Source organism: Falco punctatus (genome assembly GCF_963210335.1).
Source record: "Falco punctatus genome assembly, chromosome: 1".
Lineage (NCBI taxonomy): Eukaryota > Metazoa > Chordata > Aves > Falconiformes > Falconidae > Falco > Falco punctatus.
The window spans coordinates 126448417-126460813 of NC_137580.1; the positions used below are offsets into that span (position 1 = coordinate 126448417).

A 12397-nucleotide genomic window follows, 5' to 3' on the forward strand; every position below is an offset into this window, starting at 1 on the left:
CATGAGCCCTTCCTACCCCGTATTCCTGCATCCTGAGACCTTCCCCGAGGTGGGATGTGTGGGACCTGTGGGTCAGGGCTGAGCTGGGGGACAGGAGCCTTCTCTCACAGGCAGCTGGAGATCTTGAGGCTGCAGGGCCAGGCTGAGGACCCTCTGTCCCTGCCGGTCAGGGAGGGATAAGTAGAGGGGGGAGCTGTCACCCAGGCACGTGGGTGCTTGCTGTGACAGTGCCCAGCTCCCCCCTCTGCCCCTCGCTTCCCCTTCTAAAAACATCCAGCATGATGTGGGGAGGCACGGCCAGGGCAGGATGTGATCCCCCAGCCCCAGCTACCTGCAAATCTCTCAGCATCCCGTGACAGTGACGGGAAATGCCTGGGCCGGACCGGCGGCATCTGTTTCCTCTCGGCGGGGAGCGTGGACCACTCCTCTGCTGCCCGTGCCCCCAGGGAGGCTGAGCCTGGGGGTGGGGGGCCCGCAGATGTTTGCCCATCGGGGTGCCGGGGTGTTTCCCATCCGCCCTGCTGGCCCTGCGTGCAGCTGGGCAGTGGTGGGAGGGCGGTGGGCTTCCCTCCGCCCCAGCGCCCCCTTCCTCCCGGGGAGAAGTGCCTGGGGAGACGCTGCTGCCACGCAGAGCTGCACGGGGACCCTTTGTTACCCCAGGAAGCTGCAGAGGTGCTCGCCTGCTTCCTGGGGCATTTGTCCTGGCGTGGGCTCCTGGCTGCCCCTTCCAGGGGCGATGCGGTCCCAAGGCAGCCACGGCTGCCAGCAGCCCACGACTGCCCCGTGCCCTGCCCACGCTTCGGCACTTGGCGTGGGTGCTTTGGGGTGCGAGTGGCCGCTCCAGCCCCAGGGTGCTGCTGGCTGGGGCAGAGCAGAGCTGGGTCCTGCTCGGCTCCTTTCCCCTCCCCGCTTGTCCGGCTGTGCCAGCCTGTGCTGCCCTCTCGCTGAGTGCCCCTCAGCCGGCCAGCGAGCAGCGAGGACGGGGGAGTGCTCGGCCCCGTTTTGCCGGGGCAGGCTGGGCACGGGGCTTGTTTTCAATGTTGCTGCTTTTTCTAACGGCCGTTTCCTGAGCGCCGCTTCCGTCCTCCGCCACTTCGCAGCCTCCGCTTGGGCCACCCGGAGCCTTTGCCAGCAGCTCCTGGCCCTGGCTGGGATGGCAGTGCCCTGTGCCCCATCTGGCACCACTGACGGTGGGGTGGGCACCCATGCACGGTCCCCTGGGTGCGCCCCGCAGCGCCCCCCCCCCCCCCCCCCCCCCGTGCTCCCGCTGCCTCCCCCGGGGCTCAGCCCTGCCCTGGGGCTCAGCCCTCCAGCACCTTCCCAGCCCTGCCCCTCCCCGGCATCGCCTCATTTCTAGGCCAGTGCCCAGTTCAGGCATGAATAAATCACGGCATTGCATAACCGGGGATGCAGATTTTCACCAGATGGCTGCCTGCACCCTGCTGCTGTGCCAGCGCTGAGCACCCACCTCCCCGCACTCCGGGGGTCCCCTGGCATGGCCGTTGGCCACACGGCACAAGCCCTGTCTCTGCCGGCCAGTGGCGTGGTGGGTGGTTGGCAAGTGGCAGTGAGATTGTCGCAGGCTCTGCCAAAGATCCCCAATTAAGGAGCCCTTGTCTCCCTCCCTGGGATTAGGTGGGATGAATGGATCCCTTGGCTGCTGGCAAACCCCACCACTGGGCTGGGCAGGAGTGTGTGGTGCTTTTGGCAGCCGCCACACAGAGATCATGACTCAATCTGGTGTCTGCCCTGGAGGGGATTATCCGCAGCCCCAGACAAATCAGCCAGGAAGCCGAAGCAAGTTGGCAGGATCCAGGCGGGGTAATCTCCCCTGCTAATTGGGACGGGCACCCTGCTCACCTGCTGAGGCACAGCAGCGGCTCTGCCCGGCCGAGGAGGGGATGCTGCTGGGCTGGTGTCGCCTTGTGCGTCTTTCTGGGTTAGGGCCTCTGCCTGTGGCAGGGCTGCCCCCACCGCAGTGCCAGGCTGCGCCCCAGGTGGTGCCCAGGGGGTCCTCGCTGGGCGTTTGGCCTCAAATCTTACTTGGGATCTTCTCTTTCACAGCCACGTCAGAAAACTGTGGAAGGAACCGGGGTGAGAGGAGGGTGGTGGGCAGCTGGGGGCACAGAGCGGGTCCAGGGGTGCTGGGCAGTGTCGGGGGTGGTGGTGGGTTTGGGGGAGCCTGACATGGCTTAACCCTGCTCCTGGCTGTGTCAAATGGACGTGGGGCTGCCATGCAGAGGGTCCCAGCTGAGCTGGGGGTCCCAGGTCTCCCCATGGGGGGCAGGGCAGTGTGGCCCAGCTGGGCAGGCACATGTACCATCCCATCCCTGACCCCATCCTCATCTCCCAGCCCCAGCTCACCCTTGTCCTTGTTGTCTTCCCCATCACACCCTCATTTCTATCCCACCCCGCTCCAGACACAGGCTGTGCTGGGCTCCTGCATGCTGGGAGGGAAGGGATGCTAGGCACTGGGGCTGCCTCTGCGTGGGGCTGCCCTGCTGCCACCAAATGTGGCAGTCGGGTGGTGTCATCCCCTCCCGCTGGCCGAAGCCACCGCTGCCCCTGCCCGGTGGTGGGGAGGTCTCGAGCTTGTCCTCCTCCCACCCCGCCTCGGGACTGGCTCCATGTGCTCCAGGTGCTGAGGGCAGCTGGGGTGGGTGGGAGCCCAGCATGGGCAGGTGGGTGCTGGCAAGGGCTCTGCGCAGCCATCCGCCCCTGGTGCGTCTAGGCTCGCCGTGACTCAGCCGGTGCCAGCTCAGCTGCGCGGGGAGCGGGGCCGGCTGTGCAAACCACATGGCCACCTGCTCCCGGTGGGACTGCCGCTGCTCCGGCGGGTGCCGATGCCACCACAGCCCCAAGATAGCCCAAGTCCCCTCCCAGGGTGCTGGACACCGTGCCGAGGCTATGCTGGAACTGTGCTGCACTTGCTTGGCTGCTTTGAGACACGGGAAGGTGTGTGGGGAGCCCGGGGGTGCCCAGGCTGCCAGGAGCAGGGATGTGGCCCTTTGCACAGCCTGGAGGGACTGGGGACCTGGGGGGTGGCTGCTGGGGGCGGTGGGATGCCGGCAGGCTGCACCCCAGTTGGGGGGCACCGAAAGCAACGTGAGCAATGGAGGGGTCAGCAGTTCCCTGCAGCCCCTTGCAGAGGGACCCCAGGGACATGTGGGTCACTGCGGCTGGAGCAGCCACACGTGGAGCCTGGGGAGAAGTGGGCTGGCTCCGGCAGAGCGCAGCGTGTTTATTCTCCCAGCAGTCTGTAATTTTTCCAGCCCCGTATCTATTTGTGGCGATGTGACATGTGCAGCGTGGTGTTCTTTGCAAGCTTGAAGTCTTGTGAAAAATTAATCGGGTACGCAAAATTTGGCTTTAAATATTAAAACTGACTGTGGTGAAGCGCGAGCCCCATGCGAAGAGCTGAGATTGGCACGGGGTGGGCTGATGGTGCACGGCAGCAGCTCCTGGATGGGGATGGGGCAGGGCTATCCCACTGTGCTCCCGAAGGAAAATCCAGCCTGGATCCCAGCTGCTCCCCGGGGCTGGGTGGGCTCAGTGACCGGCTTTGCTGGGGTGGGAGCTGCCCAGGGGGGTGCCCGTTCCCTGCCCAGGGGTTGGGACTGCTGGGATTTTAGAGCATCTAACAGCCGGAGGGTGCAGTGCCACGTGCTGGGGCTGTGGTGTCGAGCCCGCAAGGCCGAGCTGGTGGCCCTGCTGTGGGGCAGCCCCCAGCCCCAGGGGGACAGACCTGGCTGGTGTGGTGAGGTGCTGCCGGAGGGGCTCTGCTGCCCCCACCCTGGCTGGGGCTGCGGGAATGGGGCCGCACTGGTGTGCGGGGCTGTGGGGGCAGAGGGGAGGTGCAGGGGTTGCCCAGCCGGGGAGCGGGACTGCGCTGGGGGTTGGGGGGCAGAGCCGCCCATCCTGACCCTGGTCCTATCCCCGGTCCTGGAAGGCCGGTGGTGCCCGGGGTGGGTCAGCACCGGAACAGCTTTGTGGGGCCGGGGAGGCCGGCCCGATTGTGCTCCAGGGGGTCGTGACCCGCTCTCCGCGGGGGTCCCGGCCCGCTCCCCGCGGGGTCCCGTTGGGCTCCGCCAGCCCCGGCCGGGCCGCGCGGGGGCGGCGGTGGCGCGTCCCGGGGGAGCGGCGGGTCCCGGTGCGGGCCCGGGGCTGCGGCTCCGCCACCTGCCGCCCCCTCCCGCCCCCTCCCGCTGCTCGGCGGCGGCGGCGCGGCCCCTCCCCGGGGCACGGGGCGCGGGGCCGCGGCGGCCGCCATGGAGGAGGAGCCGCCGCCGCCGCCGCCGTGCCCAGCGCGGGGCCAGCGGCAGCCGGCGGCCGTGAGGCTCCCGCCGCCGCCGCCGCGCCATGGGCCGCCTCGCCGCCGCCGCTGCCATGTCGGCCGCCTTCCTCAGCCCCAGCCTCGCCTTCAGCTCCCACTTCGACCCCGGTGAGTGCCGCCGCCCCGGGGCCACCCGGCCCCCGCGACCCCCCGCCCCGCCGAAGCTTCCACGGTGCCCCCGGGGGTCCCTCCCGGGCAGCCCCCCGTCCCCCGCGTTCTTGCCGCCGCGGTCCCCGCCGGGCTCCGGCTCAGCCCCGCACCGGCCGCCGGTGGCCGGTGCCGCACCGTGGGTGAAGCATCCCCTCGCCGCCAAAGGGCACGTTACGGCTCCCGGTGCTGCCGGCGGGTTGGGGGGGGGGGCAGGGGCAGCGCTGCCGCAGCCCGGCGGCGTTTTGTTCCCCGGGGCTGCGGCGGCTCCGGAGGCATCTCCCGCCTTGGGAGGGGACAACGGGGACGGTGGGGATGGGGCGAGGGAGGCAGGTGGTGCCGGGGTTGAGCACCCCGCTGCCCCGGGGGGCTGGGGGTCTCCCTGGGGCCGGGGGGGCTCGGGGGGGCTCGGGGAGGGGGCGGCCGTTTCGGGGTGCAGGCTGTTACGTAAGGCACCGCGCTCCGGCCTCGGCCGCGTCGCAGCTGCAGGAAGATGCTGCAGCCGCGGGAGCGGGGCAGGGGCTGCTTTTGTGTGTGCGTGTTTGGGGGCTGCCGCAGCAGCCCCCCCCTCCGCGCCGGCGGCGCCTCGCGGCCATCCCGGTACAGGGCTTGTGCCTCCCGCCGGGGACCCGCCGCCCGCGGAGCCGCCGCCGAGGTGGGCAGGGAGCTGGCGGTGAGCTCGGGGCTAGCCCGGTGTTTACCAAACCGGGCAGAACGCGTGGTGGGCTCGGGCAGCCAAGCGGCGCTGCCGCGGCTCCCGTTGCCTCCTCCGTCACCGCAAAGGAGGTGAAGCGTTGCCGGTACCGGACGCGGTGGTGGCAGCGGGGCTGTCGGTGCCGGGCTCCTGCATCCCTCCCAGCCGGGCTCTTGCATCCCTCCTCCATCGCCTCACGCTGCTCCGGCTCCCCTGGCAGCTGCGGACGGTCTGAATCCGTGGAGGGATTTAAAAATGAACCACACCAGGACTCACCAAACCACGTCCCCGTTGCCAGAGACTTTGTCCCCAGCCTGCTCGGTATCGATTTCTGTTAGAGAGGAAACCTCTTTATTTGCATCTAAAATGCGGTAACGCTGGGAACAGAGCCCTGTTCCCTGGCTTCAGCCTCTGGTGTGATTTTTCTCTGCATTTTCGTGAGGCGCCCCATTTGCCATGCTAATCCTGTCAACCTGGGGATTTGCGGACCAGGTTTGATTCGAAAATCCTTCTGAAAGAAGGTTTCCGTCGCTGCCCATCGCCATGCTGCCACGCTCCTGGGCCTGGGGCTCGGCTGCTGCCATACAGCTGCCACCCACAGTTACTGGCAAGGAGAGGAATTAAAGGGGGGAACAAACCATATTCGCTCTTTCACAGCTTTGTTGATTTTGTTCGTTTGGCAGCACCTCCTGCCTGCGCGGCATCACCGGCTGCCCTTGCCAGCCTCCTTTCCCTGGGGTTTGCTTGGGCCAGTGTGGAAGAGGAGGCACTTTGCAGGGCACGGTGGCACTGGCCCCACGTCCTTGTGTTTCCTGGAGAGGGACGGTGAGAAGCCACAGCTGCCAGGGCCAGGCAGCTGAGCCGGCAGCGGGATGCAGTGACAGCGGTGTCACCTGGGGCTGGATGGGATGTGCCAACAGCAGCAGCCTGTGCTCCAGCCTCATCTTCTGTTTTTGGTGAGGCTGCTCGGCTTGGCTGTCGGATGTGCCCATGCTGGGCTGTGCCGGCTGCCCATGCCAGCATGCACCGCTCCTGGTGCCGGCAGCTCCGGCTAGGTGTCCCAGCCCAGCGGCCTCATGGTTCCTGTCTTGCTTCGCCCATCTGCAGGCCATACCTCAGACGTGCTCCCGTGTGGCGCACGAAGCACTGGAGCCACTGGCAGAGCACCGACCGCCCTGCCAGTGAGAGGCACCAACATGCTGCCTGCCCTATCCTGTAGCCCGGATCTCCCAGCCTTCCCATGGGAATTGGGTGCCCACTCCCTGTCCTGGAAGTGCCATGAGCTGCTGCAGCCTGGCTGAGCAGACGCCACGTGGAGGCACTGGGCAGAAAAGTGCCACATCCCCTGTGTCACCCAGGTGGGCAGCACTTTGCTTTGGGGTCAGTGGCACCCCAGTCTCTCTCAATGAAGCCGATGGCAGGTGCTTGGGGACACGAGGACGTCTCTGCTGGGGGAAAGGGCTGCTCCCCTCCTCGCCTTGCTCCCAGGCTGCACTTCCCCGTCTCAGACCCAGGAGTGCGTTTTGAAATCGTGAGAAACATCCTCTCTCCCCCGCCTATTTTTTCTTCCCCTTTTTGTCGTCCCTGGGGCTGCCCAAGCCTTTCTCCCCTCCCATGGCACCGGTGAGGTGTCGCTGGCTGCTGGTGGCTGCGGTGTTGTCGTTCCTTGCTCCAGCACCCTGCAGTTGGGGGTTGTGTGTTGGCCCTGCGTGCCTGTGCTGGGATGAGCCGGGGCTTGAGGTGCTGGGCGGGGATGGGAGGGTTGAGGCCGAGGGAGGGCGGGTGGTGCCCCCAGCCCTGTGTTTTTGGTCCTGGCTGCCCCGCGCAGCCATCCACTGTCCCAGGCTGTGCAGCAGCAACAGCCGGCATCACCATCCACTCCTGGCACAAGGATGGGAAAGGCCTTGGGGGACCGCAGTGACAAAGGGGCCACAGCACCCACAAGGACCCTGGCAGCCCAGATGGGGGGCAGGCACCCCCCATGCTCCCACCCCACCACCAACCGTGCTGCTGGGAATGCTGGGGGAGGATGGGAGGAAGGTACCGCTGGGGTACAAAGGGGACATTTGGGGCAGGGAGGTGGGAGCTCCTCGGGCGGGAGATGCAGGTGGTGGCTGCCGAGAGGTGTAACGCCCAGCACAGCCGGGGCAGCACCGGGGCCAGCATCCGTCTCGCCACACGTCTCCCGGCGAGGTGCCAGCGGCACAGGGCCTGGCCGTCTGTCCGGGCTGGCAGGCAGCAGGAGCCGGGCTCGCAGGCGGGGGGTGCGTCCCGGTGCCTGCAGGATGCTGGGGGTGGGCAGTGGTGGGGTGGCACATGGTGAGCCCCCTGCTCCAGCACAGCCTAGTGGCTGGGCTGCCGCGGGAAATGGCGTTGATGCAGCACTGCAGTGCAGCAGGGCAGCTGGGCCCCACTCGGTGGGGGGACGGATCCAGGCAACCGGCAGCATTGCTCCCCCAGGGGTGCCGCTTTGCTCCCCCCTTTTCCCCTCCTTCCCTCCCTCGGCGTGCTGCTCCCGCCCCGCTCCCCCATGCCGCGCACACGGGCGATTACGTTCTGCATGGCGATACGGATCCCTGTCAAAGCCAATTAGGAGAAATTAATACACCGGGGTTGAAAGGGCTCCGTGCTCCCAGCGGGAGGAGTGGGCTGTGACTCACGGGCTCCCTGCCCGGCAGTGGGACACCATGTGCTGGCACAGCCCACGGGCCCTGCCCTCCCCGGCACCGTGTGCTCCCCTCCAGAGCAGGGCTCTGGCGCCCGCCTCGCCGTGCCACACAGCCCACCTTGGCACCAGCCTTGCTGCCCCGGTGGCACTGGGGGAAGTGGGGCAGAAATGGCACCGCCAGCATGCTCCCAGGCTCGGGGCTGCGGCGGGGCACTGCGCTTGCACCTGCTGCTGCATCCTTCCCGCTGACACAAGGGGTCTGCATGTGGCTGGGGGGCTGCATTAAGCCAGGGAGTTTTGCATCCCACTGGGGGGGTCTGCATTTAGGGGTCTGCCCGGTCCTGGCTGCCTGCAGCCAAGGCAGGCAGAGCCGGTGACTCGCACTTCCCAGGTTTTACCTCGCTCGTGTTACGCTGCCTCGCCATCCTGCTAATTCCCTGGGCTGGAAAATCCCTGCCGGGTCAGGCAGCTCCTGCGCTCGGGTCAAAGGGGCTGTTGGGCTGCTCTTGTCCCACGGCTGAGCCTGCTCCTACCCCGTGCGGCACTCACTTGGCCAGCGTGGAGGCACCGGGATCCGCTGCCCAGGATGGACATGGTCCTGGCTGTGCCCTGCAGCTGCTCAGGGCTCTGCTCACCTCCAGCTGCTCCTGCCCTGGCACGTCCCCAGCGGGGCTTTGCTCGTTGTGGGTGACTGAGCCAGGGGGACCCCGCGGGAACACGGCTCGGCGTGGGGCTGGAGGGTGATGGGGCTGGCGTGGAGAAGAGCCGAGCTGTGCTGACTCAGCGTGCCCAGTGGCAGGAAAATAAATCTCCTCTGGGCATTAATCCCCCTGACAGCCCGGGGAAGTGTTGGTGGAGCATGCCGCGTGGCGTCTTAGGGCAGTCACTGCCGTAGTATCATTTGCCATCAGCTGAGCCCTGAGAGCTGCTCCAGCCTGGCCTGATGGCCGGGGGCACAGAGGGGACAGGGAGCATCCTGGCTGGCACCGGAGCTGGCATGGGGCTCCCAGTAGTGCTTGGGGCAGGCCGAGGGATGGAGAGGACGTGGGGCTGCCAGCGGTGGGGGGGCTCAGCGCTGGAGGAAAGGGGAGCAGGTCCAGGATTTCCTGCAGAGCCAGTGTCCCGCAGCCTGGGACGAAGGCAGCGAGTGTCGGGGGTCCCACTTCCTGTCCCTTCCCCTCTGCCAGCTGCGGCCGGCATCCTCCTCTGCAGCCTGGTGTCAGCAGCCGTGTTAAAGCAGTTTGTTTTAATTACTGGAGCGAAGGAAAATTCCAGCATAGGCAGACGCAGTAAATGGAGCAGCGCTGCCCCCCTGGCTGGGCAGGGGCCGGCTCTGCTCTCTGCGCCGGGGCAGGGAGCGGGTCCCCATGGGTGCTCCCAGGCTCCCATCCCAGCTGTGCCAGGGTGTCCCGCTGCCGGGCCACCGCATCAGCCTCCACGGGCCTTCATCTTTCCAAAGTACCCGTGAGGCTGCGTGTTCCTCCCGGTGCTCGCTGCCCTGCCAGCTGCAGCAGCTGCATCCCAGGAGGTGCTTGGGAGCAGGGCTGGGACCTCGGGCCATCCCTGCCACCAGCACTATGGCAAAGCAGGGTTTTCTCTGGGCTCCCCAGTCCGTGTGTACCCGCGCAGGTGGGTGATGGGTGATTTGGGTGCTGCGGGGCTGGCTGAGAGCAGGTGCGGTGCAGAGGGGTGCTGGGCTGGTGGGTGTCCAGCATCCCCGCAGTTTTGTGCTCTGAGCATCCTCGATGCTGAGCCCCGCTCCCTGCCATGCTGTGGGCTGGGGTGGCCGGGATCTGGGCTGTGTTGGCCTCCCAGGGCTGCAGTGGGGGATGCCCTGACAGTTGCCTGGGAGCAGGGGTCTCCCTGACACCCACTCAAGTGAGCAGCCCTGGCAGCACAGCACGGACCACCGTGCCACCACATGCTGGCAGGGTCACACAGGGCCCTCAGCATGTGCTGCTGCTCAGGGTTAGGACCGGCCACTGTGGCTCTGGGTGGCCCTGGCCACCTCTCGCTCTGCCAGCGGTGGAGGAGCCAGTGGTTGGCCATCCCTGGGGTCCCCTCCGCACGCATTGCCCACTGCCCCTGGGCAGCGTTTGGGTGTGCAGGGCTGCGACATGCCCCTGGCTGCTGCCACATGCTTGGTGATCCTCGTGGTGATGGCACCGCCTGGCTCTGAGACGGGGGGGCAGGTGAAAGGGGAGCCCCTGGCTTCCCAGCTGGGGTCTTGGTGGCAGGAGGGGGGTGCTCTGTGGCAGGGGCAGAGCCCCTCCCGTTACCAGACCCCCATGCCTGGGTTTCTGCCTATGCTGTGGAGCATCCCTCTGCCTGCTCCTCCACCGCTCCGCTTTGGAGCCAAAGCTGCTTGTTTCATAACGCCGCTGAGCATTTCTGATAAAAATAGGCTGCCCCGCTCCGTGCTGCCTCTCCCACTGTTACGTAAATGCTGCTCTGGAGCCTCGTCTCGGTCGGTGCCGCACGCTGCCGTAGCGGGACCGTGGTGCCATGCTCGTGGCCAGCCCCGGCGCTGGCACTGCTGCTGGCATGGGGCTGGCGGGGTCCCTGCTGGGGTGTGAGGGGGCTGGGTGCTCCCCTGGGCACCAAGGGCCGCGGCTGCTCCCAGTCCCTCGGGACAGTGGGCTTGCCATGATGCAGCTGTAGCATCCCTGCCGGCATGGGAGGCTTTACAGCCCCTGATTCAGACCTGGTTTAAAACGCTAAGCAAGAGAATTTGGTTTAAATAATCAATCAAATCTTGCTTTGCATGCTTTTTTAGTATTTTATTGTTTTCTCAGAAAATGGAGAAAGTTGATCGCGGTTGGGCTGTGCCGGCTGGAAACCTGGCTCTGCAGCAGGGCGGGCTTTGATGGAGGAACTTGATTTTTTGTTTCTAATCAGGCTGACACACTCGGTGTATGCACAACAATGATGTGGCTTGGCCTGTACTTACTACAGTCCTAGTTTTTATTTCATCACGTTAGAAAATGATGGATGATCTTTTTTTATTTTCCATCTAATTATTTTTTTACTGCTAATTCATCCCAAGGTGATAAAACCAGAATTAAGAGGCAAAAATCAATCCTTTAAAAATACTTCTGCACTGGTTAAATAAGCCCACATTAAAAGATACATAAGGAGAACAGATTAACAAGGCGTGCCTTGCATTTAAAATTAACTGATCTATTAATCACTGGAGAGGTTGCCCGGATGGCCGGGCTGTTTCTGGTGGGAGAAGGTCTCCGGGGCTGAGGGGTACAGGGTGCTGCTTCCTCGTGCCCCGGTTTCAGCCGGCTACTGCGAGGTGGATGCCTGGCTCCAGCGGCGTCTTGGTGGAGGATGCTGCAGGTACCGGCTCTGTGCCAGGCTCCCCGCTGGCATCGGTGGGTAGTGCCAGCCCCGTGGCTGGTCCCGTGGCAGGAGGGACCCGGGCTCAGGGGTGCAGCAGCTGGGGCTGGCCCAGCTTCGTCCCTGCTGGCCAGCTTCCCAGTGCCTCAGTTTCCCTCTGGAGCTGCAGACAAACTGTGAGGAGCAGCCTCGTGCTTGCACGCTAAATGGCGGTGGATGGTTTCTTGCCGCCTGGATGCATGTGGGTGAGCAGAGCACTCATCCTGTGGGGTGTAAAATTGCTTTCTTGGAAGCTGCCCATGGATCTGGGGATTAACACGTTACCAGGGCTGTGTCTGTGCTGGCAGAGCTGCCGGGGCAGGGGAGCCTGAGCCCGTGGCTGGAGGTGCCAATGGGTCGTGTGTGTTTGGGTCCTGCCCTGCTCCCTGCCCGAACCCTACCTCTCCCGGCTGGGTGCCAGCTGCAGGGTGCTGCTCCCTGGGCTGCGGGGCCCGGCCGGATCGTGACTGGGGTGGGGGCGGCGGGGCCGGGGGGCTGCACCGACCGTGCTCCCGGGGCGCCGCCGCTCTGTGCGTTACAGATGGGGAAACTGAGGCACGGGGCTGCGGCTGGCACCAGCTCCAGGCAGCAGCGGAGAGGGGTGGTCGCGGCGTGCCGTACCCCGCCCCCCCTTTCTGCCCTGCAGCTACGGCGTGTGCCCTGCCCGGCCGGGGGCGGGGGTGGGCAGCAGCCGGGTCCCGCCTGCCCGCGGCTTCCCCCGGGCCCGGAGCCCCGAGCCGCCGGGGGGGCCCGGCCCGGCCCGGCCCTTCCGCACACGTCAGCCCCGCTCCGGCCGAGGGAGCAGCGGCGGCCGCGGCAGCGCCCCAGCCCCGCCGCACCGGGCCATGGCCGGCGGGGCGGCCCGCGGCCCCCGGCGAACGTGAGTCAGCAGAGGCGTCGGGGGGTCCGTGCTGCGCCGGCGGCGGGGTCCCGGCCCCGTTAGGAGCCGCGTGCGGAGCGGAGGGCGGGGGGCGCAGGCGGGGCTCTGCCCGCGGCGGCAGCTGCGGGGGTGGGAGGGCAGCGTGCACCCCGCTGCATCCTGCTGCATTGCATTGCACCCCACTGCACCCCATTGCATCCTGCTGCATCCCGCTACACCCCACTACATTCCGCTGCATCCCACTACACCCCATTGCATCCTGCTGCGCCCTACTGCATTGCATTACCCTGC

At 66.6% G+C, this 12397-nt stretch overlaps 1 protein-coding gene across 9 annotated transcripts in view; it reads left to right on the plus strand.

Moving 5' to 3' along the window:
• The window catches only part of AATK (apoptosis associated tyrosine kinase), a 27812-nt gene continuing 15415 nt past the window's right edge, over positions 1-12397 (plus strand). For 5 of the 9 annotated variants that reach the window (XM_080374961.1, XM_080374958.1, XM_080374962.1 and 2 more), the window contains exon 1: positions 1-4441. In XM_080374961.1, the coding sequence (XP_080231087.1) occupies positions 4360-4441 (82 nt within the window). In that variant the 5' untranslated portion in view covers positions 1-4359. Of the gene's footprint in view, positions 4442-11482; positions 12107-12397 lie in introns of those variants that run through there. The other 4 variants (XM_080374963.1, XM_080374965.1, XM_080374966.1 and 1 more) reach the window with 2 other exon arrangements.